The sequence below is a fragment of the Perca fluviatilis genome, chromosome 1, assembly GCF_010015445.1.
Source record: "Perca fluviatilis chromosome 1, GENO_Pfluv_1.0, whole genome shotgun sequence".
NCBI lineage: Eukaryota > Metazoa > Chordata > Actinopteri > Perciformes > Percidae > Perca > Perca fluviatilis.
In genome coordinates this window covers 10968636-10994079 of record NC_053112.1, presented here as the reverse complement: position 1 = coordinate 10994079, position 25444 = coordinate 10968636, and the positions used below count along the sequence as shown (strand labels likewise).

General features: G+C 42.9%; 1 protein-coding gene across 4 annotated transcripts; it reads left to right on the top strand.

Moving 5' to 3' along the window:
- Positions 1-928: 928 nt before the first annotated feature.
- nacc1b (nucleus accumbens associated 1, BEN and BTB (POZ) domain containing b) lies at positions 929-22051 on the top strand. 4 transcript variants are annotated; one of them, XM_039819663.1, is made up of 8 exons: positions 929-1067; positions 9914-10064; positions 12981-13223; positions 13998-14219; positions 16399-16876; positions 18699-18996; positions 19489-19586; positions 19758-22051. In XM_039819663.1, exons 2-8 carry the CDS (start codon positions 9939-9941, stop codon positions 20090-20092), a joined length of 1800 nt encoding a protein of 599 aa, XP_039675597.1. In that variant the 5' UTR covers positions 929-1067; positions 9914-9938; the 3' UTR covers positions 20093-22051. The 4 variants fall into 4 exon arrangements, with proteins under 4 accessions (XP_039675597.1, XP_039675672.1, XP_039675728.1 ...); XM_039819738.1 differs by lacking the exon at positions 929-1067 and adding an exon at positions 1104-1130; XM_039819794.1 differs by lacking the exon at positions 929-1067 and adding an exon at positions 1313-2189.
- Positions 22052-25444: the final 3393 nt, after the last annotated feature.

Genomic DNA, 25444 nt, shown 5'->3' with positions numbered 1-25444 from the left:
CAGTTACTCCCTCAAGTGTAATCTCATTACTTCTAGTTTTAGGAGTTGTTTTGTTAGGCTTATTTATGGCTATACGCGTTACATGAGATGGACATTGACGGCATCATTTCTATCCTCTTTTAGACTGGATTCAAAATAAAATAGCTCATCTAAAAATTTAAATAAATACCATAAATAAAAATTCAAAATGACCCAATATAAGCATATTACATTTAGCCTATAGGCCTATCGCCTTTGTTGTGACTGCATGGTAAAAACAGTAGGCTATTTCAAGTGCACTAAAGTCAACTTTTCTGCCATTACTCATCCAAAATCATATGCCAAGTTATTTTTAGTAGCTATAATTGCTGAGGAAAATAAATTTAATTTGGAGGTGAGCCTAATTTCCCTTTAGCCACGTTACTGATCGGGCTGTGATGACAAATATGGATTTAACCACCCAAGTAAACTCACCTTTTACTTTGGTTCAAATTGTTACGCTGACAAAGCTTTATTTAGGCTGGCTGGCATGAAGTAGCCTATCACCAGATGTGTGCATATAATTTGGGGGAAAATAATAGTTTTTAATGGGGGAAGTTTTAGGTCTCGGGATAGGATAACAATTGAACCCATTGATGGGAAACAGTCCAATTACTGTAGCCTACAGGTGCAGTGTTAATTCGTTGCAGCAAAAGTAATGAAACGATGCAGAAGCCTCTTGCCATCTGTCTGTCTGTCTGCCTGTCTGTCTACCTGTCAATATAGCCGATCGGTAGCTCTGCGATCTGTCTGCAGCCCCTTGGAGAGTTAAAAAAACAAAACAAATCCCCGCTCTGCTCCCCTGCGTCCCCCTCCTCGATAGCTCTGCGCTCTTCTCCCCGCCCGCATGTGTGAGTGCGTGCGTGCCCTCGCGCGCGCGCGCACGTGCGTGTATGTGTATGCATGAATTGTGTGCGTGCTCAGGCTGCTAGTTCACAGTTTACAGTCACAATGAATGGCTGCCTGAAGCGAGGCGGAGGGAGACACTAGACTGCTTATTCTGCGCTGACCCTCCATTGAAACACTTTCCAGCGGAATACAGCCAAGGGGTGAGTTGAGCGCGGCGGGTCACCGAGGACAACGGTTCGGACTCGAGCTGGCGAGACGGGTCGGTCAGTTATCCGAGCCCCGAATTGTTTGTGTGTGTGTGTGTGTGTGTGTGTGTGTGTGTGTGTGGGGTGGTGCTTTCTTGAATTCGGATGGCTGAATTTGTAGGCTATAGAGGGGTGGTGTAACGTTATGGTCTGCGGCGGTGTGCTGAAGTGGGGGTTAAGCTATTGTTATTTTATTGTTTTGTTAGGGGAAAGGGGTGGTAAAGTTGTGCTAGCTATATGGGGGATGGGCTCATGGGGACAGACCAAACTTTAACCACTTCACCGGCTTCACTCATTCGTCGCCGCGGGCTGTCCCCCCCCCCCCTTTCCCTTGGTGAGTGACTTGAGTCCTCCGCTCTTCTTTCTCCCGCATTCCTGAACTTTCTCTAAAACTATTGCTACTTGTTTGGGGAGGGGAATGCATATTTTCTTCTCAACGTGCTTAATTGAAAAGCAGTCGTTGATTAGTCCAATATCACGATGTCCTCCTGTCGGTAAACGGGTTAAGATTTTACAGCCAACCCTCTACTTTCCTTCCCTCCCCTCTCCTCTCTCGCCATGCCGGATCCTTTCGTCTGTCTCGCCCACAGTTGCAGTGCATTTGTGTCCCGGGATGACCTGTTGATGTCGGCTATAAAGATGGAGTACCAGTATCGCCTACCGCTATAGATCCCACTCTCCTCTTCGACAGAAAAAAAAAAAAACCTTAACAAAAATGTTCACGTCGGAGTTCGGCCAAGTGAACGAAGCCTGTGTGGCGTATTGAGTCAAATCTTGGTGGAGATTTAATAAATAATTTATTCGCTGTGATATATCATAAGCGACATTTTGGAGGGGAACAACGCGTGTCTGTCCCGTACCGTATCGGTAGCTGCCATTCGGCCGGAGGAGGAGGGAACTCGGTCTAAACGGACATCACACCGCGCTGGCACGGAAAGAGGGGAGACGGGGAGAGCGCTAAACTGCTGAATATTTTATCCCCTCGACTATTTTTGTGACAGCTTTCGTGCACCCGGTTGCTCTGACGATAAACGTGTGCGTGTTGGGAGAGAGTTGAAACCGGGGTTGGCATACAAGGTAAAGAAGAAGAGCTCCCTTTTTTTGTCCCTTTTCCGCTGCCGCCCCCTCACTCCCTCCACTAAACGCTCCCACACACCGGCCCGGGCCAGCCGAGGACTCCCAAATCCTACCGGGCATCGAGGCTGGCACACGGCGGGGCACCGAGAGCTCTCTGCCCGCTCTGACTGCCCTGCTGCCCCGCTGGTGGCGGGGCTCTTTTCCTCCCCGAGGCGTCTACCGGCGAGACATCGGCTCTGCTAGTCTTTCATGTGAGATTTAATTGATGTATAATTAATGTTGATAAATAAAAATTCGTTTTTGAAGTTTCAGCTCTAGTCGTGCTCAAGGGAGGCTACACTATAGCCACATTTTGGTGCCTGTTTACCCACGAGTGTCGGCAAATACAGCATTTACAGCCTTGAATGTCTTTAAACCAAAGGCCACACACGACTGGAATGCATTGCATGTGATTGAAAGGCACGTTTGTGAATTATATACGTAGGTGAAGTGTTTTAATAATGTCAGTGTTAGCCTTAGCTTTAGCTTGCTACTTGCTAACAGGCCACCTTTAACCTCCCTAAAACCAGGAAACTGAATATGATTAGGTTGTGATTGATGTTGATATCACATGCTTGTGTCAGTGTCGACTCAAATAGTTGCTTGGATTGATTGTATGCCAGAAATCTGCGGTGATCAAGTTACTTTTATGGCATGTGGTTAGTTTGCATAAAGTAAACCAGAGTTTTGCACTGGAGATGAACTTTACAAGTTGTAGAGGGGACACACACACACACACACACACACACACACACACACACACACACAGACACACACAGTTTAGCATAAAGTCAGAGCATATAATGGGGCTCATGGGGACTGCAGGGCAAGGGTCAAGTGGTGTGAATAAACCTCCCTTTATGTTTCCTGGAAGTTGTTGTGACCTCTCTGACCCGTGACGAGGGAAAGGTGGGTGGTAGGATGTCCTTGGTTGACATCTCAATGCTCCACAGTGTGTCAAAATCACATGAGTCAAGCAGTTCACTCGGCTGAAAGAAAAAACTTGCTTTTAGGCTTTCAAAATACACAATTTCAAGCAATTTCAAGTTGAATCACAAGTCCGGGCGCCCTATTGCGAATATCAGCTTAACCATATAATTTTCTATTTTGCTACCTTTTTTGTTCTTGACTTTTTGATTCTTGAGGGGAGATTATCTTTACACAAATGCTTTGTCTCAGAAATGACCTGTTTATTATTCACATGATTGCACATATCTACACCTGGAAACCACCACAGACATCTGCTACTGGTCGCTGAGAAGCTCCACCGGGAAACTTTGTCGTTTCCCATTGCTCGCTCAAGGCCATGAACAGTGCAGATGTTAGGGACAGTGCAGACAGTGCAGATCATGCATTTTTAGTACTTGGGAGTTTTCCAAGCCAGACCACAGGTCAAAACCAGCAATTTGTCATCTTAATTCTGCTGCCCTATCAGCACACTTAGGTACTGTAACCTGTTTCGATGAGACAAAAATCCACATTACCATTAGGATCGTGATCTACTAATTAAAGTAGGAGGAATGTATGTAAACATATCCTAGATAAGACCCAAAATGCATGGAGAATATATCATTCTCACTCACTTCAGTTGAATCATAATTATTACATTAGTGCCATGCATATGTATTTCTTTAAATGGACACAAAACTGTCAAAACATTATTGATTTTAACAAAATAAGTAGTAGAAAAGTAAACTGTAATTTATACACTCAGGCGCTAATGGTGTTTTGACATGATGGCAATATTATTCAGATCAAATTGTACAAAGTGTTCCCAAAGTGTTTATGCTAAATAAGCAGTCTGAAAGCTTAATTGTTTTTTTTGTCCAGAATATGGCTGCCCAATTAATTAAGCTTAATAATATTGTTATGGCAGTTGATGCAATTAGTAGCTTACTCATACTAATATTAGCATTCAGGAAATGTTTATGTATCTTTTTCCAACTGATTTGCTTGCTGCGGTTGACACCCAGAGATGATTATAAGATGATTATAACCATGTTGCTTTTTTAACTTTACTGTGTAGGCAGTAGTCCAGAGTTTTCAATTATTAGCCATATATTTAAAAAAGTAAAATAAAATGTTCATATAGTATATATCAAATTGTTATGCTCTGCTCTTTCTCATAGCCCACTGGCCTTCTTAGTATGCATATATCTGTCAAAATTAATGAGTTGCTATAAACTTACAAATTAATAATGATGATTAATGCTGATGGCCCTTTTTAATTCTCAGTGCTGCCCTTATGTAGGCGTTAGACTGGAGCTCAGGACTGCTTTAGCCCACTTTCTTTCAACCTTTATTTATCAACTGGGTTAGGTTTGCTGAGTGTGCATGCTACAGTACCCTGCTTCACTCCCATTCACACCTGGAAGCTTCCTACAACCATTATCTTTTGCAAGGAGCAGCTACACTAAAGGAGTTGAAATTTACTTCAGATGCTCTTATACTAAGTCCATAGTGTTAGTGTATGTTGTGAAAGAGTTGTAATTACTTGGTTTGGTAATCTAACTATCCCAAGACCGGCCTTGTCTAAGTTTCCCAGGTGGATTTTTACTAAGTGAACTATATTATGATTTAAACTGAATGAGGTTGTGAAGTAAGTTTTTGCAACTAGAGGCATTGTCATGATGTTACATGCCTAGTTGTTCCGATATTATAAAAGGTGTCGCCACCTACAGATCAACAAAGGCTTTAAGGGATTGCTGCACTATACAGACTCTGGATGTTTAGAAATAACATATGGATGTGAAGAAATCAACATCTATACCTCTTCCCCCTCAACCTTGGTGTGAAAATGGTGGATCTCGAAATAGCCCCTACTATTTGACGGAATAACAAAACTTAAAACAAAAGATTTTACTTTTAATAATCAAAAGTCTTTTTGTGGCAGAGCTGAAAATTGCTCAATCAAGTCATTTATACACTACTTGGCATGTTAAAACAGAAGAAAGAAAATATACCAACCAAGTTTTGCCCTTTTCTCCCCAATCTGGAATATCCATCTCCCTTCATATAGTTGCATCTTGAATCCTGGGTCTCTGTGAATTTGTCCCCCTGGGCTACCTTTACCAAACTTTAGTGATCAAATGGTTTTTAGTGTACATTTTTCCTTGACGAGCCTTGCTCAGGAGCACCTGGGTGGTAGCTGTTGAAGAGCCATTCTCTTAGGGTTTTTATTTATTGAATGAACGATTGATGCAGGGATTTAAACTAGAAGCTTCTTCGTGTTTCTCAAAGATGTAGTTGGTCGAGAGACGTTTTTGTCTCTTTGTCTCAAGGCTATTTCCGCTCTTGGTTTCATCGGTAGGTTATTTTTGTCGATTTTCATAATATTTAAGGCCTGTTGTGCTCTGAGTGGATGGCATTTTCCAGCTGTGGAGGTTTACCATCCTATTTAAACTAAAATTCAAGTTGGCCTTGGTTTTGGTGCAGACTGTCCTAAGTTCTCCTGTACCAAGGGCAGTCCCAACAGCTATTCGGTGAGGTTTAACTAAATGAATACCTTGTGACGCACAGCTTGTCGGCAACTGTTTTCGTTCCACTTATGGTAAAGTTCACACTACACGACTTTCAAAGTCGTCAGATCTCTGTTGGAGTGTAGTCATGTGTTGTCTAGTTGCAATAACAACTTCATTCCGTGTGAGATATCTGGAATGCGTCTGCAATGCACCGGCACCACACAAATTGGGTTTTGGGGGCCGTGAGCCTAAAGCCTATTTGCCTTTGAACTGGGGCTTTTGTCAGGGAGCTCCAAAATTACTGTTGAAAATCAGGGTAAAAGTTGTGTAGTGGGGAACTAGGCACACGTTGCTATACAGTTTCCTATGAGGGGGATACATTTCGTGGCTGGAAGCCCTGATCAGTCTGACTTTTATGGCATTATTTCTTACTCAGCATTTTTTCATTGCACACTTTTTTTTTTTTGTCTGAGTTGTAATACACAATTTTTGCTGACTACACAAACACTACGTATCAATTACTAAATCAGAATTCTGCCTTAATGAAGGGGAACATGAATGTTATTTTGCAAACACAATTGTTTGCCTAAACAATTGCACATGTTGGGGTATTTTGTCTGTTTGTGTAAATTAATAATACATTTTTATGATCGTAATGCTGTGGTGCAGAAATGAGTCGATTAAACAATTAGGCCAAATCATGGCACTGTCTTGGAACAAGACTATGTTTTGTTGTATGCAAGCATAATGAACATGGTGAATTGAATTAGTTGATCAACTGGTAATAAATTGACAAAAAAAATATAATATTTTTAATGTAATTTATTAAACAAGAATGTTTAGCCTCTAGCCTAAAGAAATAAATAAGAATGTGTAGGCTCCAGCCTCTTCATTATGAGGATTTGCAGTTTTGTTCCACCTCATATCATTACACTCTGAATCCCTTTGGGGTTTTTAACAGTTATGCGGGCAAAATAAGCACTTGGCAGTGGACGCTTTGGGCTCTTGGAAGTTGCTTTGAGTATGCAATCAGTCATAGAATAATGGAGATATTAATTGATAATGAAAGTCATCAGTTGCAGCCCGAGCGGTATATACAGTAGCTGATGATGGTTTCTTTTTCTGTAGACCAGAGCTTGAAAGATATTTTATTTTTTTACATGAATTCTTAAATTTGTGGGCAGTAGTACAGCTATAATTTTACTGAGAAATAGTTTGACGACTGTTTATATACTGTAGGCTGCTGTATTTTAGCGAGCCATTCCAAATCTCCCCTGAGCCTTGGATCAGTTGTGACTGATACATTGAATAACAATAAACCACACAGTTCTAGAAATCCTCCGTATTTGAAGAGATATCCGATCCTGAGTGTTTTTTTTCTTCTTATTATCATGAAGTTTGCCTTTTTTTCCATTCAGTCAAGCAGACCACAAGACATTAGTCTGACGCTGCAGTTCAGCGGAAGTTGAGACAGTCCCCGCATTACTGTTAAGTGTTCCTGTTAAGGCTCAAAGTCTGAAATACGTTTTTTGTTGACCTCTTGCTGCATCGGTTTGCATTCTCCCCCAGCGTTTGTGCGGAGAAGTGGAGGTGATGTAGCTAAAGCAGCCTGCTGTAAAGGTCACTAGGTCTCGTCTGCGAGTCTTCCTCCCAGTGGAGGAACCAGGCTAATCACTATCATATTGTTTCCTATTAGTGGTTTGTTTTTGGGTTGTAGCCAGGGTGTGGAAGCTCAACATCATCTAATCAGAACCAGCTACTGGCCAAATACTGGTGCCTGTCCTCTTAAGCTCGTACAAAATCAGTTCACACGGAGGCCATGATCTTGGATTAAATGTGTTTGTTCGGTAGACAAGTGACGCACCTTTTTGGTTCTCGTACTTGGCAGTAAAGTAGTTGTATGCATACATGACTTTGATCCACCTTTTTGTTCATCATACTTGGCATTAGGGGTGGGGGGGGAATGCGAAATCGTATGTATCGTGATTTTTTTTTTGTTGCCTAGAATTGATATTTTCTATTTATTTTATTTTTTACTAGTGCTGTCAAACGATTAAAATACTTAACTCGCAATTAATCGTACATTTTTATCTATTCTAAATGTCCCTTGATTTCTTTTTGTCTTATTATTATTTTTACCTCATTTTAATGCTCTTATCAACATGGAAAAGTGGATCGGCTTGCTTTGTGCTTTTGTTGCCTGGCTTCGACGGCGGATTGACATCAGCTGTGTGCTCGGCCATCAAGTGGTATTTCAGACTGGACGTGCTGCGATGATAGCTCAGTTCACAACGACCAAACACACAGATCACTCTGGTCTTGTCAATGGAACCATTTGGCAACTTTTTAAAAGTTAACTTTCCATTCAGAATCTTATCGCCATCCATTTCGGCGTCTCACGCTGGCCATCCACTCAAAACGTAACGTTTGGCCGGCTCGCAAGCCCAAACAAGTGTGTGCGGCGTGCCTGTTGTTTTGTTTCCGGTCTAGCTAGATCCGGTGTGGTGTTATAGTTTTTCTAACATTACTAGTTGTTGCAACAGCATGTGAAAAAAACTACAAAGTTTGCTAGGCCAAAAAGAACGTAAATCTCGGCATCAAAAAAATTTACGCCGTTAAAATGGGTTTGCGTTTACGCCGTTAATAACGCGTTTAACTAGGGCTGGGCGATATGGAGAAAATGAATTATCACGATATTTTTGACCAAATATCTTGATATCGATACCGCAACGATATTGTAGTGTTGACTATTGGTGCTTTCACAAAATATTTACACAATGAGATTTTTATTAAATAATCATCAGTAATGTGGATATAATGACTAAGTGGGTAAAGGCAAATAATAACAGTTACAACAGTCTGGTAAGTTCAGAAAATGACATCACTTTACTGTAATGCAGCCTTTAAAACCAGGAAAAGACAACACTTATGTCATATCACGATATTACGATATCCAAAATCTAAGACGATATCTAGTCTCATATCACGATATTGATATATCGATATATTGCCCAGCTCTACGTTTAACTGACAGCACTATTTTTTACCAATGATTCGCCTAAATATCTTGTGTTTATAAGATACTGCTGATGGCGACTACATCATATCCGTTTTCTGACTGAAAGCAGAAAATGCAGAAAATACATGTTCTGTTAGGCTACTTCTTTACAAATGAAATAAATGACTGACCGACATTTGATGTGCATTCATTTTAGAAAACAAATCATTTTCACAAATGTCTCATGACACATTGTCGCTAGAAGTGTATTATTTAACTTTAGTTTTTGTTAAACAAGGAATAGACAATCGCCATTCTCAATACTATCCAATCGCAATGCTTCTAGAAATGCAATGCATGAAAATCCCAATACAAAGCCAATCGGCAACCACGTATCGTGAAAGAATAGAATCGGGTCAAAAGCATATCGTCCCGTCCCTACTGTGTATACATTATGCATTAATAAACAAAAATAAAGGGTCCACTCAAAAAGCGATGCTTCCAGTCTTGAGCAAAAAAAGGATTTCAAAGATAGATTTCTTTTATTTTCTATTAGAAGCAGTTTTCCTCCTTTTTTTTGGATCACAGGCTTCTCTGTTGGCTGGTGAAGAAGATGAGTGAAATAGATGCGTTATGTAAGAGACTGTGTTTTGACTGAGAAGGAGCGACGAGAAAAAAAAAACAAAGTAGGCCAAAAACCAACCAAAGTTTTATTAACTGTGAATTAGATGTAATGAAATGAGGTTAGAAAAAAAGAGAAAGATGGCTTATATAACGGTCGCTGGTGGCCCGGAATTCTCTTTCATTTGGAAGTTAGAGTTTTGAATTAAAGTTGTTTACCAACTACTTAATTCATTAATCATCATACACTTCACTTACCCCGTTTCTGTATTTCAAGTCTCTTTCCTCATTTGTCTTTTTTTTTTGCCTTTTGCACGTCTTCCAGTCAATCTTACTGTTATTCTTCTCATTAGTCTCATTACTCCTTTCTTTGCTGTTCTTCTCCTGGCCTGCCACCTCATTCTCTGCTCTTTTTCCTCACCACGTCTCTGTCACTCCGTTTACCCCCTTTCCTCACGCTCCTCCTCACCTTCCCTTCAATCATCTACGCGTCCCCATCGCCCCTTCATCTATTCCTCCTTCCCTCCCTCTCTTTTCTCCCGACCTTTCAATGTTGTCGATCCAGTTATCTTCACTCCCAACTTCTACCTTTCTGTTCCCCGCAGACCCTGTGGTGCTGGGCAGAGCGTTATGGCTCAGACGCTGCAGATGGCGATCCCTAACTTTGGCAACAACATCCTGGAGTGTCTGAACGAACAGCGGCTGCAAGGCCTCTACTGTGATGTCTCCGTGGTCGTCAAGGGACACGCCTTCAAGGTCCAAACTTTTTTTTAAAAGGTCCCACGACATGGTGCTCTTTGGATGCTTTTATATAGACCTTAGTGGTCCCCTAATACTGTATCTGAAGTCTCTTTTATATAGGCCTTAGTGGTCCCCTAATACTGTATCTGAAGTCTCTTTTATATAGACCTTAGTGGTCCCCTAATACTGTATCTGAAGTCTCTTTTATATAGACCTTAGTGGTCCCCTAATACTGTATCTGAAGTCTCTTTTATATAGGCCTTAGTGGTCCCCTAATACTGTATCTGAAGTCTCTTTTATATAGGCCTTAGTGGTCCCCTAATACTGTATCTGAAGTCTCTTTTATATAGACCTTAGTGGTCCCCTAATACTGTATCTGAAGTCTCTTTTATATAGACCTTAGTGGTCCCCTAATACTGTATTTGAAGTCTCTTTTATATAGACCTTAGTGGTCCCCTAATACTGTATCTGAAGTCTCTTTTATATAGACCTTAGTGGTCCCCTAATACTGTATCTGAAGTCTCTTTTATATAGACCTTAGTGGTCCCCTAATACTGTATCTGAAGTCTCTTGACTGAAATTCAGCCTTGGTGCAGAATTACAGCCACTAGAGCCAGTCCCACAATGAGCTTTCCCTTGTATGTGCCATTTCTGTGTCTGTAGCTATTGAGGAGGAGAGAGGGGGAAGGGGGGGCGGGGGAGGGGAGGTGGAGGGTGGGGGTTTGGCCTTGACCAACTGCCACTTTGCTCGTTTGAAAGCGATGATGTCTCTCTCTCATGGCTGGGCCAAATTCTCTGGGCCGGTAAAGCAGAGAAAGGGGAGGTAACCTTGGTCCTTATGACCTCATAAGGAGAAGATTCCAGATCGGCCCATCTGAGCTTTCATTTTCTCAAAGGCAGAGCAGGATACCCAGGGCTCGGTTTACACCTATCGCCATTTCTAGACACTGGGGGACCATAGGCGGGCTGGGGGAACGCATATTAACGTTAAAAAACCTCATAAAGTGAAATTTTCATGCCATGGGACCTTTAACTCTTACCTATTCCAACCTAGTAAAATGTAGAGTGTGGTCTTGACCGACTCTATCTGTAAAGTGTTTGTGAGTGTGTGAAATGATGTCTGTTATGATTTGATACTATACAAGAATTGAATTGAATGGAACCTATTCAAGGAATGGCAATTTACAACCAAAATTAAATAAAGTTCACCTGGGAGCTGCACAGTGATTTGCCTAAAGAACTACTGTATTTAATTTATTTTTATTTTTTTCAGTGAAAGAACTTTGTATTGCTCATGTTACCTGCTAAGTAACGAGATTATAGAGGCCTAAAAATGTAGCATTAAAAAAGTTATAAAGTTATATATATTAGTTTTTTTTATCAAAAGAAATAAGGAGTGGCCAAAGTAGAATTGGAATCAAAACTGAAAAAACAATGCACAAGTGTGAGGGCTGCAGTAAGGTAAAAAATAGCTTCCCAGTGAAGATATTGATACGATTTTTGGTCAAAATCAATTGGTAAGAGAGGGGGAAATATGACCCAGGTCAAAAGCTGCCAGAGCCCTGCTCTAAATCATTTCTCATAGATTTCCTGAGCTCCCTCTGGCCACCTGTGGGAAATAAATCTTTGGCTTTTGCCACGGTTCAGTACAATGTCAATGTGTAACAATCAGAAATGCGGCTGTATTTCAGAATTTTCTGTGAAAACTGTCAATTATTCCTTTTCAGTTAGATACAATTGCTATGATCAATACAAATTATTTTTCCACTGCAGTTCAAAACAAATTCCACCAAACGTAGGTTAACTGTAGACATGGTGGAGATGAGGCCAGTCTTCCACTAGGCCTACATGCTGTAAGGGTTTTCTACTTCTGTTGCTGCCGCGAGGGACTAAATACTAGGGTTGGGCATCGTTTGGATTTTAACGATTCTGAATCCAATTCTGATTCTTCCTTTCGATTCCAGTTCTTATCGATTCTTGATTCCGATTCTTTGAGGGGTGGAGTTGAAACCGGTCACATGCCTATTTTCACAAATAAGAGGAAGGTTTTATTTTGATTCAGTGGTGGTTTGCAGTTTTACAGGGCTTTTTCAATGTAAAATAAAGCCACACTAGAGTGCTGCTTACTGTGCTCCAAGGCTGCAGCACATCAAGTGCCTGGCCACTACGGAAACCAAAACTTACGCATATTAAATTGGGAAGCAATGATCGGATTGGAAACCATTTCCTAAAACGATTCCAAACGATTCCAATAAAGAAACGATTCTACTGGGATCGTAATTTTTGAAACGATTCCAAGTAGGAATCGGTTCTCGATGCCCAATCCTACTAAACACAGAGATGCTTGTACACACTGTGATGCCCTCGAGATTGTATTGCAATGATTTATTCCTCCACACGTAAAATACAAAAGTAGCACTGCAGTTGCCAAATGTAAAGTTGCTTTGTGAGTCGAAATAAGTGCGCTGGTGCGGCGGTCAACAGAAAGTGTTGGCTCCCAGGCTCGCCCCCCCTCTCTCTCTGTCAAAGCCCCCCAAAAAACCAGGTGAACAGGTGAAAGCAAACAAATATGTTAAAGCCTAGATGGCCTCCACACCTCAGCGCACCCCACAGCCGCAGCAGGTAGGCTGCTGTCACCGGCCATCTTAAAACAAGCAAAGCGTTGCATTGATGTAATTAACAGCATCTAGATTTTGAATTATGCAAAGTAGTCTGGCCAAATACAAAAACATACAACACATACAATACGTGGCTCCTACAACTTCCTCATACTTAACTGTGCACACAGGCAAGTGCAAACCATTTAATCAGTAAAATATATTTGGTTGTTTAAATGTACCCAGATCAGCTGTGATATTCACACACGTCGGCTTTTCAGTCATAGTCGACATATATTTACACCCAACTTTTGTCCTGCTGTTTACCCCCCAGGCCCACCGCGCGGTCCTGGCGGCCAGCAGCTCGTACTTCCGGGATCTCTTCAACGCCGGGGGGAAGAGCTCGGTGGTGGAGCTGCCCCCGGCGGTGCAGCCGCAGAGCTTCCAGCAGATCCTGGCCTTCTGCTACACAGGACGCCTCAGCATGAACGTTGGAGACCAGTTCCTGCTCATGTACACCGCTGGCTTCCTCCAGATCCAACAGATCATGGAGAAAGGCACCGAGTTTTTCCTCAAGGTAACCTGCTAATGAAGCATTCATAAACAGAGATTTAAGAGTTGAGTAATAACCATGGAAATGTTTCAATAGAATCATTTGGAAGTAATGCTATAAAGGCATGACTAAAATAGCCTTTTTTATGTGCTGCCACCCATTGCACCTGTTGTGTGTGACATTATGCATGCCATTATGTTGTCATGGGGGTGTCTGTTTTTGTATACACGTTCTTGTGACTCAGGAATAATTGAAACACTGACACTACAGGCGCCGTCTATAGTAGCAGATGATCTGATTAGATTTGGAGTGCCTTGCTGCATACATCTACATATTAACGAGGAAAACTGATTTTCTTGAAAGTGCCTTAACACCACCAGACACGGAGTTAGTGTAATACCAGCTTTGTGTGTACGTGATGTATGTTAAGAAAAAACCCCGACTTATTTGCTACTCCAGGATGTGTCAAGCTGGTCTTCAAAATGCTGGTTATCACACATGGTGGTGTTTTGTAGAGTCTTGGCTTCTCCAGCAGCCACTTTGGCAAGCTACCAAGGAATATTGGAAACTTGTATACATAATAGTTGTTCATTTAATGCTACAGACTAATTCCAGTTGCTATCCAGTCCTGTTTAGTCTGGTTAATAATAACATTTTAAACCTGCATAAACATTAAATGATGGCATGCTATATATATATATATATATATATATATATATAATACACACACACACACACATAGGTAGCGATATCAATGAAATTAAACTTTCATCCTTCTTTGTATCGCCACACCTCCAGGTCTCCTCTCCGAGCTGTGACTCCCAGGGTCTCCACACCGAGGAGACCCCACCCTCCGAGCCTCAGAGCCCCGTCACTCAAACAATGGGGGGTGGCGGAGTCGGCGTGGTCGCCCCGGCCGCGGGGAGGCCCGCCTCTTGTCTGACGCCCCTCCCCCTGGTGTCCAAGGTGAAGACAGAACAGATGGCCTCCACACCTCAGCCCACCCCACAGCCGCAGCAGGTAGGCTGTCACCGACCATCTTAAAACAAGCAAAGTGTTGCATTGATGATGTAATTAACAGCATCTAGGCTTTGAATTATGCAAAGTAGTCTGGCCAAATACAAAAAATCAACATTCAGTGTTAACGGCATTTGAAACGGGCCATCGTGAGTAGGTGTCAGAATCTGAGTCTGATGCTGCTCCGTTGGGCTGAACCAGGAAAGAAAATACCTCTGCATACCTACAACAATACCTACAACCAGTCAGAGCAACGGAGTATTGTGACGTATGTTGAGCCCTCGGGGCCAGCTGATGAATTAAACTTTTGCCGAATCCCGCAGGAAGGACGGCAAAAGCATCTTTCCGATCGAGAAAATGCCTCGATTGCGGTTCTCTGTTCCTCTTTTTAAATGAATGCGCTGTCGATATCTTCTATAACAGACGCGATGGCGGAATCTACACACCTCCGTTCTTGTATTGTACTTGTGTTGAAGAGCCTTAATATTTAAAGACGAGTATGGTTTTGTTTTGATCATATCACCATCCATATAAATGAGCTGTGGGTGTCAAAGGAGCACCACGATTTATTGTCAGGGGCGACAGTAGTTCAGTCAGTTCAAGTCCATGCACGGACCAAGTACCGAGTGTGTACTGGTAGCTGGAGTGATGCCAGTTAGCCTCCTGGGATACAGGAGTGTCCTTAAGCAAGGCACCAAACCTACAACTGCTGGTGGCACCATCCTGTGAGGCTGCCCCCTCGCTCTCACATCTTTCCATACATAATGCACGTGTGTGTGTGTGTGTGTGTGTGTAGACATGTACCTTCCAGGAACTACTTTTACCAGCCTACAGTGCATAGTTTGGTTTTCATCGCAGTGTCATATTTCCTTATTAACATACTCTTGACGTTTCAAATAAAATTTCAGGTTGAAACTTGCTCACTCACTTATGACAACAATAGACAAATAGTCATTGTATTGTTGTATCATTTATACAGTGCTATTGTAAATATGGACAGCCGTACACGTGCATTTGTTATGATTATGACTACATTACTCCTGATCAAAAACTAGTGAGTTGACAACTTTGCTAACAGCCAAACATCAAGCAAGTTCAACAACACAAGTCCTATTACTTACTATTCCAACAGCAAAATGGTCAGCTCGGCGTCCATCTTGCAGCCTTTTATATCGTGAAGATCTTGTCAGCGACTAAAAGCCAGCAAGCAAGGACCGGCCCCTTGCCTCGGTCACTCTCTGCGGCTTCCTCCGTCAACGACCTCTTCGGTCTCTTTGACTCTGCTGTGACGTCGGTAGAGGCTGTTGAACCCGGTTCCGTTGCCCGCTCGCCCGGCTCCGGTTCTGGCACGGCACTGGCACCGCTTCCCTCACACACACCTGAAAACCTCCTCCTCCCAGCTGTCCAGAGTTCCTATTCTATTCTAAGCTATAATAATGGCGGACAGAGCGCCCCAAAAAAAAAAAAGCCAATATAGCGAGACTAAACTCCAAGTGGACATAGGGCTGGGCAATATATCGATATTATATCGATATTATATCGATATCGTGATATGAGACTAGATATCGTCTTAGATTTTGGATATCGTAAAATCGTAACATTAAGTGTGGATTTTTCCTGGTTTTGAAGGCTGCATTAAAGTGATGTCATTTTCTGAACTCAACAGACTGTTCTAGCTGTTCTATTATTTGCCTCTACACACTTTGTCATTAAATCGACATTTCTGATGATTATTTATCAAAAATCTCATTGTGTAAATAATATTTTGTTAAAGCGGCCAACTGCCAATCCTACAATATCGTCGCAATATCGACATCGAGGTGTCTGGTCAAGGATATCGTGATATTTGATTTTCTGCATATCGCCCAGCCCTTAGCGGACAAGAGTTCAGTACTGCCAGTGAATCTGGGGTTTGCCCGCTGGCGAGCACCGAAAACACTCATTGAGCCGGGGCGGAGGGGCCAACTTTGAATGTTGTGTTTACAAACCGAGGCCGACCAGTCCTACTCATTCTGCCTTTGAGCTGGGAAGCCATATGGAAGATGTTTTGGCATTTTGGCCACAAAAAAGTTTGTCTAAATGATCTGAATCTCTTTTATTGTTACCGCTTGCGTTTAAAAATGTTGTTTAATATTTGTCGATGAAGAGGTGAAGATGAATAACCAGTGCTTCTCTCCCCCAGGAGGGCTCTCCCTACTCGGTGGTCTGCACCCCCGTGGCCAAGCGGCTGTGGGAGGGGGGCAACCGTGACAGCGGAGGGGGGTCTGGAGGGGGCGGGGGAGGTGGGATGAGGAAGGCCGCACGCTACTCTTCCTCCTCCTCTTCGTCCTCCTCCTCCAACACTGCTACCCAGGATGCCTCTGGGCGGGGACCTGCAGCCAACGCTGCGATGATGGGTGGTGGCGGTGGCGGCGGCGGCATTGCCACTTCCATGGGAGGAGCCGGACTCAACAGCAACCACAACAACAACAACAACAACAACGGCGGGACCCCCGAAGGCACAAGCCCGGGCACACTGAGCATGTACACCAGCGACTCGCCGATCAGTTACCACGACGACGAGGAAGAGGACGACGTAGCGGATGAGAGCGCTGAAGAGCAGTACAGACAGATCTGCAACATGTACACCATGTACAGCATGCTGAACGCCGGAGCAGCAGGTAAGCTCCGACAGCAGACTGAGGGCCCTATTTTAACCATCTAAGAGCACGGTGTGAATCGCTTGGCGCAGGTGCGTTTAGGGCGTGTCCGAATCCACTGTTGCTAGTTTGACGGCGGAAAAAAGGGTCCGTGCGCCGGGCGCATGGTTCAAAAGGGTTGTAAATAGTGTCGTTGTTAATCATAGGTGTGTTTTGGGCGTAACGTGCAATAAACCAATCGGAGTGTCCTCTCCCATTCCCTTTAAAAGCCAGGCGCGTTTGGACCTTGGTGCATTGCTATTATGTAGTATTTTTATTTGTAATCTTTTGTATGTTTGTGTGCTGCTGCGCTTCCCTCTGTGTGTGTAACAAGCATAGTGTGCGTGCGCTGTGCACGAGCCTAGGCGCATTTTACTAATTTGCTGTTAAAATAACAATGAAATGCTGCGTTATTAACATCAGACCAGGTTTTTGTTGGTCAATTTGCTATTTAAACGACGCGGGCGCTGGATGGGAAATTGACAACTGTGTCGGTCTTAAACTAGTAAAGACACTTGCGCCGGGCTTTGCCCTGTGTTGCGCAGCGCCGGGTGCAAGATAGGGCCCTGAGAGTGTGAGTTAATTTCAAGGTTACTGTGTTTTTCATGGAAATCTAAAGTCTTTGTCTTCTGATCTGTAACTCTTGCTGTAGAGTGTTTCAAAGTTCCGGTCCTGTAAAGCTTCTTTATCCAAACTTCTCAGGAGTGGAGGATGTTGAGGAGAATGAAACGTTCAAAAACGTTGAAACCACTTAAGCTTGTGGATCATCCCTCAAGCTTATGAATTGTTTATGGTTTATTTAATCAAAAAGACGATCAGATGGTTGTTTGGTGTTAAATGTTCAAAACGCTGACAATTAATACAAACTAAAATGTATCCAAAATACACGAGCAATCAAGTTGGAGAGAAGATTTTGCAGCACGACCTTTTACATGTTGTTTGGCTTAAAGTTCAAGGGCCAAGGGTCAGGGGGGCTTTTTTTTTTTTTTAGGTCTAAGGTCCAGGATTGATTTCAAAATATGGGGGGAGGGGGGGAGAAGACCTTCGCCAGGCTTCACATGTGTCTCCCAAGACCTAAACTGAATCATCAGAGGGTTTCCCAACTGGATTCATATTCTCTAATTCGGACCTACTAAAGTAAGAATAAAAAGACTTCAGAAAGTGCACTAAATGGTTTCATGCATGAATGGAGGCAAAGAAGCACGCAATGCAAAGTGGAGTGTGATTGCTGCCGTGCTGTAATCCTTTCAGCATACACTTTAGAGGGAATTCTCTCACTTATGTTATGGTTACAATTACAGCACTGAGGTTTTCTTCTTCTATCGGATGTTCATAGAGCAAAAGTTAGCAGGGCTTAGGGTCAGGCAGGGGGCTAAGGGTTAGGTCTTTTTACTGTTAACACATTTTGCTGATGTTAGCTCACTATCAGTATATGAATTCATAATAAGTTAATTTGTGCTGGACTGCCGAATGTGTGCATTTTGATTTTATGTGCACAGTCTAGCCAATCAAAAGTATTCCCCTAGAACATGATGTAATTAACTGTTGATTAGCTATAATAGTACTTAATAGTAGAATTAGCCAACAGTGTGAAAGCCATTATTTAAGCATAAACAACCACAATCTTTTTATTTATTTTTTTATTTTAGACAATTTTATTTAGGCCACTTTTTTTTTTTTTGCATGGCTGCTTTTAACATTTGAGAAGTTTGGCATCTTTCAATTGTTTCCATTCTTCTGGTCAAGTCAAATGCCAAATGATACCCAGCCCTAACTGTACAGTGCATCATCCTCCCTCCCTCAGTGGTCGGGGAGCGGGTGGAGGCCCTTCCCGACTTGGCCCCCGACTCAGGCGGCGGGCGCGGGGGCCGAGGCGCGCGGTCCCGGCAGGACCTGGCGTCGCTGCCCGCCGAGCTCATCAGCCAGATCGGGAACCGCTGCCACCCGAAGATGTACGAGGAGGGCGACCCGGCCGAGAAGCTGGAGCTGGTGAGCGGGACCTCCGTGTTCATCTCCCGCGCCCAGCTCATGAACTGCCACGTCAGCGCCGGCACCCGCCACAAAGTGCTGCTCAGACGCCTGCTGGCCGCATTCTTCGACAGGTCAGTGTTCACGGGCCCAAACATTTGGTTTGTCAAGGACTGTGGGTGTGTGGGATGAACTCGGTAACAAAGCTGGAGCATTGGATGAGCTGCAGGCTGTGAACTAGACTACAATAGGAGTCAATCCACTTTTGGCATTGAATCAAATGTTCTTATCAACCTACTGAGGTTTGAAAATTTGGATTTAAAAAAAAAAATTGTGTGTCTCAGTATGTACCACAGCACGTCTTTTAGTTACCTTAAAAAAATTACCCAGTAGAGAGTGTGCGCCCCATGTCGGCTGAGTCCTTAGCAGCGGCCCGGCCTCTTTGCTACGTGTCATCACCTCTCTCCCCTCCCTTTCCTGTCTATCCACTGTCACTATCGAATGAAGGAAAAAGCCTCTGTAAAAGAATAAAAATAAAAATAAAAAAAAGATTATTTTATGTGTACCTTTTTTTTTCTTTTCTTTTTTTTATTATATCCATTGTGTTTTGATTTGCCCTTGCTCAGGAGCACTCTTGCTAACAGCTGTGGAACTGGCATCCGCTCTTCAACCAACGATCCGAGTCGTAAACCCCTGGACAACAGAGTGCTGCACGCTGTCAAATGTGAGTCTCTCACACACACACACACACACACACACACACACACACACACACACACACACACACACACACACACACACACACACACACAACCAAAACAGCATGAGCTTCTTTTGCCTTTGGTGTTGCCCTGGGGTTTCTTTCTTCATCTTTTCCCTCTTTTCCGGCCTCCAGTCTACTGCCAGAACTTTGCGCCGAGCTTCAAGGAGAGCGAGATGAACGCCATCGCGGCCGACATGTGCACCAACGCCCGCCGCGTCGTCCGCAAGAGCTGGATCCCCAAGCTCAAACTGCTGATGGCTGACAGCGACGCCTACTCCGCCTTCCTGGCCGACAGTGTAAAGATGGAGGCCGACGCGCTGGGGGCAGAGCAAGGCTTTGACCCCGCCTCCCTGGAAGCGGTGGCGGCGGCGGCGGCGGCAGCCGCCAACCATAATGAAGCGGGAGGCGGAGCCACGCAAGCAGACGCCCTCCATGGGGCGGGAGGAGACGGCAGCACTTTGTTTTGAGTGAGTTGAACGGACAGATAGATGAGTGGACAGATTGATGGGAGGGAGGGATGGCATTTCTCTGGGGGGCGATGAGTAGAGAACGGTGGCCAACTGTGGTCCTGATGACGGTTGTCACTCCTCCCCTAGCTGCCATGCGTTTTGGGGATCTATTTTTTTTCTTTTACACCTCTATCGGTCAGTTTGTTCTGCTCTCCCTCCTTTTCGTTTGTCCACATTTCTGTCTCTCTCGACAGCCCAGAATGCCTCACCTTGGGTTGTTCCCTCCTTCCTTTTTCTGTTGGAGAGAGGTGGAAAGATGGAAAGAAAGGTAGCAGAGAGAAGAGGTCCCACCCCCACCCCTCTTCATTCCTCTGCAACCTTTCAATACCTGATTGTTTCAGCCTTTGTTTTTATTTTTTTATGCTTTTAAAAGTGTGTACTGTCACTAAGGCCCTTTTCTTACCATAGTCAATCATAGACATTCCCTGGGGGGGGGGGAGGGGTAATCCTGTTTGGAGAAAGTGATATTTCCTTCCCCAAACTCCGGTAACACTGTTGTTTTGATATTGAATGTATGCGTGGCAAAGCATCCGAACGCGTTGTGAGTCAGCGGAGGTTGAGCCCTCTTTGTATTTCTTTGTTTTGCCTTATTTCGTCTGCAAGGCCAGATGAAAGCTCCTCTGAGAGGGCGGGATTGATGAGGTCAGGGGTTGATATGAATATTGATATGTATATTGCCATGGTTTATGATGTCCCCGACCTGCTCTTTAAACCTCTGCCGGGCATGCTGGGAAAACTGACCCACTACGTCTTTAGAGAGCTGCTGGTGAGTTCTGACGGACCATGTTGTGGCAGAAGGGGAAAAAAAACAAAAAACGAATATTTGCCTGACAAAAAAAAAAACTTTCCCCCTTCAACCCCCAACACTTTCTGACCCTAAAACGTAAAAAAAAGAAAAATGACTGACAGTTTAACTTTTTTTGTGTTTAAATTCTCAATCCTTTTTTTGTTTGTTTTTTTTGTGTAATTTTTGCCAAGCCTCCTGAGGGAAAGGAAACTTGTTACTGATGATTGTCAAAGAGTTTGCGCGTGATAAATGCACTGTGTTATTTCCTGCGGTATGAGTACAATCAAACAAAGTTTTTGTACGTATCAGAAAAAGAAGAGGGGTGGTTTTATTTAAAAAAAAAAAAAAAATGCATAAAAGAAAAAATGCAAGCTGAAATCCAATTTATATCTCTGGTTATCATCCAATTTTTTATTTTTTTTAAGTCCTAAGGAAAGTCAAAAAAGGAAAAAAGCAAGGTGTGTGTGTGTGTGTGTGTGTGTGTGTGTGTGTGTGTGTGTGTGTGTGTGTGTGTGTGTGTGTGTGTGTGTGTGTGAGGATACAGCAGCTATATTCTTTTGTTTTCATCTCCTGTTTAAATAGTTCTCCCTTAGAATATCCCCAGCCATGCCAGTTAGCAGAACACGTTCTTTCTCAGGCTCTGCTGCCTGGATGCGTGCTCGCCTGGCACGGACAAAGGTGCTAATTCAGGCGTTGGTACAACATCGCTAGGAATACAGTTCTGTGTGTGTGTAGGTGTGTGTTTGAATGGCCGCGCCGTTTTTGTGTGCGCGCTGCAGCAGAGAGAGAGCGCGGCAAGGCCAGACGGTGTGTTTTCACACATGCTCGGTCGATTCATTCACCCATCACTGCGGTGAGCACACACACACACGCTAATACGCATTTCGCCGCCGTCAGCCGCATCAGCTACGGTACGCCAGAGCAGCATGGGGAATTAAAGGGGTATTACACCGAAGCGGAGCTGATCTTCGTTACACGTAAGCGCTCCCCTTGTATTTTGTGCTTAATGAGGCTCCATTAGATCTGATGGAAAAGGTAAACTGTCACTGCGCTGGCTGAGAGTTGTGTTTGTTGGTTTGACAGTTCATTTCCAGGCTTCATGTGAGGTATTTAGAATTCAAAAAAAAAAAAGAAAGAAAGAAAGCTGCTAAATAATGGAAATCACAGAAGAATGTAGGCGTAGAGACAACCCTGAAAGTCATATTGCAGTCATATTCGCCTTTGATACTTGCGTGGCTGAATGGTAGCTTTCAGAAGAACAAAAAAAAAAACTAGAATGTACCTCCAGAATCCACAATACAGCTGAATGCACTCGTCAGCTCAACCACGGAGAGGGCTTTTTGCTTAGGTTCAATTTGAGGTTGAATACAGGGGCTCCAACGTTTTGATGTAGTGCCACTGATATTTTTGGTCCCTTAATACCATTGTTGTGTTTCAAATGGATATTCAAATCCTCTTTACACCAGATTACAGTTTAAATTTGACCTCAGCTATGGCCTTTAAATCATAAAAAAAACAATCCCCGACAATCAATGTAAAAGCAGTAGCGTGAATCCCATGGAAGCAAAGTTAGCCAACTGTAAATGTGTGTACTCTACTCTTTTTTTATTTTTTTACAGTGTTAACAGATTACTATGTGCAGCCCCTACGTTTTCTATCTCAGAATTCAACACAGCAGGGTAAAAAAAAGAAGAATAGTTTCTCCATGTATCCAACGTAATCGGTGGCAGATTCAAACAAATTTAAAATCAGTTTCAATTTAAAAAGAATTCCGGCTAACGTCAGGGCTGAAGTGGACTGATTTGTTTTCATTACATCCAGGACACTAAATGATGGTTTGAGCCCGACCGATAAAGGACTTTTAAGGCCGATATCGATACAAATATTTGGTGATTTTAAAAAATCCGACATTCCGACACATCGGCCGATATATATTTAAAAAATAATAATAATGCAGGAACGCGTAACAAAACACAAACCGATTTCCCTAACATTGGTTATTTGTAGTTATTTAAGAGTCCTCACTAAAATAATATGCTAACGCAGTTTAAAAATAAACTTGTTTGTCTTATTGTCCCAACAGAACAGAGGAACATCCAAATATATTGATGAATAAAATGTATAAAAATACAAACTTGAGATATGAAACTTAAAGTCCTTTTGAACAAAAACACCAACACAAAATCCAAGTTACCGGTATTAATAGACTAGGGAGCAAAACTAAACCACCATGTTAACACTCACAACATGGTTGAAGGGTGTTTCAGTCGTTTTTATTTTCTTTTTTAAATATTCATTTATCAGCCATTATAAATGCCGATACCGATAGTTTGGAAAATGCCTAATATCGGCCCGCCGATATATCGGTCGGGCTCTACTTTCCTCACCCCAAAGTGAGACAACTCACTGTTTTGTGCGTTTTGTTCACAGTGTGGACAAGTCGAGACTGAGACCAGAGCCGCGCAAAGTCCAACTCTGGACTGTCGCGACGTCTCTAAATTGTCATGTCAGACGGTTATTGCACAAAAGAAATTCAGATTGAATCCCTGGAATCATTTTTAATTTTGAACAGGGATGTTGATAATGTTGGAAGTCAAGTTGACGTGCTCAGCTAGAGTTGAAAAAATGACTGATGGCGTTTGATGGCGCAGAATCAAATTCAGTACAAGACCGTGTCTGATCCACGCACCCATCGGTGGGATTGGGCACCGGGAACCGATTCCACCTCGGAATCGGTTCTTTATTGGAATCGTTTGGAATCTGATCATCGGTTCCAAACTGAACACGTGCATGTTTTGGTTTCCGTAGCGGCCACCGTGCTTCCAGGCGCACGTTGTGTTGCAGCCGTGGAGCACGGTAAGCGGCGCTCTGAAGCGTGGCTTTATTTTACGTGGAAAAAGCCCGGTAAAACTGTAAATCACCCTTTTTTAATAATAAGAAAATGTTCCTCTCTTATCTGTGAAATAAGCATGTGACCCGTTTCAACCCCACCCCTCAAGGTATCAGAATCGAGAATCGATAAGAACCGGAAATCGAAAGCAAGAATCTGAATTGGAATCAGAATATTTAAAATCAAAACGATGCCCAGACCTAAATCACAGCGTGATAATTCAATCAATTTAATTTTTTTTTATTTTTTAGGCAAAATGAGCTACTCATACTAATCAAGCGTATTTGGGGTATTAAGAAATTGATTACGGACCCACAGCCGTTTTAGTTTTTAAAAGTGTTTTTATTTATTACAGTTATTTTGTTGGATGAAAACAAAGAAAATATGAAGTGGCACTAAGTTTCACCCTGGAGCCCCGAGTCCTGAGATTTCTCTGCATGACAGCGTTATGAGTAAAAAATGATCCGATTGGAATTGGACTTCCTTTTTTTTTTTTTTTTTTTTTAAAGGTCTCCGGCGATGTTTATAGTTTGGAATAAAATGGATTTGTTTACAAGTATGGAGATATTTTTGGAATTTACGAAAAAGCACACTCACCGTGGCTCGTTGTCCCGAAGTTTGTCCGTCGGCTTTGGTGGATTCGGCGAAACCCGTGATAAGCGGCGGTCACGTCAAGTGTTTGGTCAGCAGATACAGGAAGTTACTTTGGAAATGTCGATGTGGGGACTGTAGGGGGCAGCAGAATGCCTCCGCTGTCAAAAGGGCCGTCGTCATGGTTAGAAAAAGGGAACGCGTTGAGTGTTTAATCTGAAAGATAATCCAGCATACATAGTTTTCTCTGCTGTTATGTACCATTTCCTGTCTGTTAAATTAGCATATCTTCCAGGACTGGCGATTACTATGGCTATGAAATTCCCAGTGCGAAAAACAAATCGTATTGAAATTGTCGTTTTTTTTTAAGCGTGATAATCTTGACTAACTTTAAAACCCAAACAACAAAGGACTTTAGATTTGTTTTGGTATAAACTTGATATAGACACAACTTGATAAAGATACAATCTTTTTTTTCTTTTCTTTTTTGTGGCGTATTTGGCCTGTTTTGGTGTCCTTTTTTTAAAATGAGAAGAAACCTCAAGCACCTTATTGCCAGCATGGCATCAGAAATGCTGTGGTGAACTGTTAAAACGTCACTGTCACATGTTTATATTGATGTTTGGACTGCTATACACACACACACACACACACACACACACACACTCACACACACACACACGCACACGGACACACACACAGGCCCTTAAGGTGAAGGGTCTGTTGTTAAATTGTCTCTTAAACTAAACGGAAACGCCGCTTCACAAAAATCTGAAAGTTGAAATGGGGAAGAACCAAAACCTGAACCAGTTCTGTAGACCAGTGTTATAAAAGAAATGTCTGCTTTACGTGACAATTTTTATTTATTTTTTTCTTAATATATATTTAGATGTATATCAAGATTTCTTTTAAAATGAGGCTATCATTCAAAGAACCCTTGGTCCTGAGATGAGCACCTAAAGGTCCTACAGTCATGAGGTGGAAGGTAACCCCACCCTGCCCCACCCTCTACTCTGGAGCACATGGTACGATCCGTGGAGAC

What these genes read in the sequence shown, in the direction of transcription:
- nacc1b (XM_039819663.1), top strand. Translation starts at nt 9,939, where the DNA reads ATGGCTCAGACGCTGCAGATGGCGATCCCTAACTTTGGCAACAACATC. An exon ending in CCACCCCACAGCCGCAGCAG is followed by an intron (nt 14,220 to 16,398) that starts GTAGGCTGTCAC and finishes TCTCTCCCCCAG; the next exon opens with GAGGGCTCTCCCTACTCGGT. An exon ending in CTGGCCGCATTCTTCGACAG is followed by an intron (nt 18,997 to 19,488) that starts GTCAGTGTTCAC and finishes GCCCTTGCTCAG; the next exon opens with GAGCACTCTTGCTAACAGCT.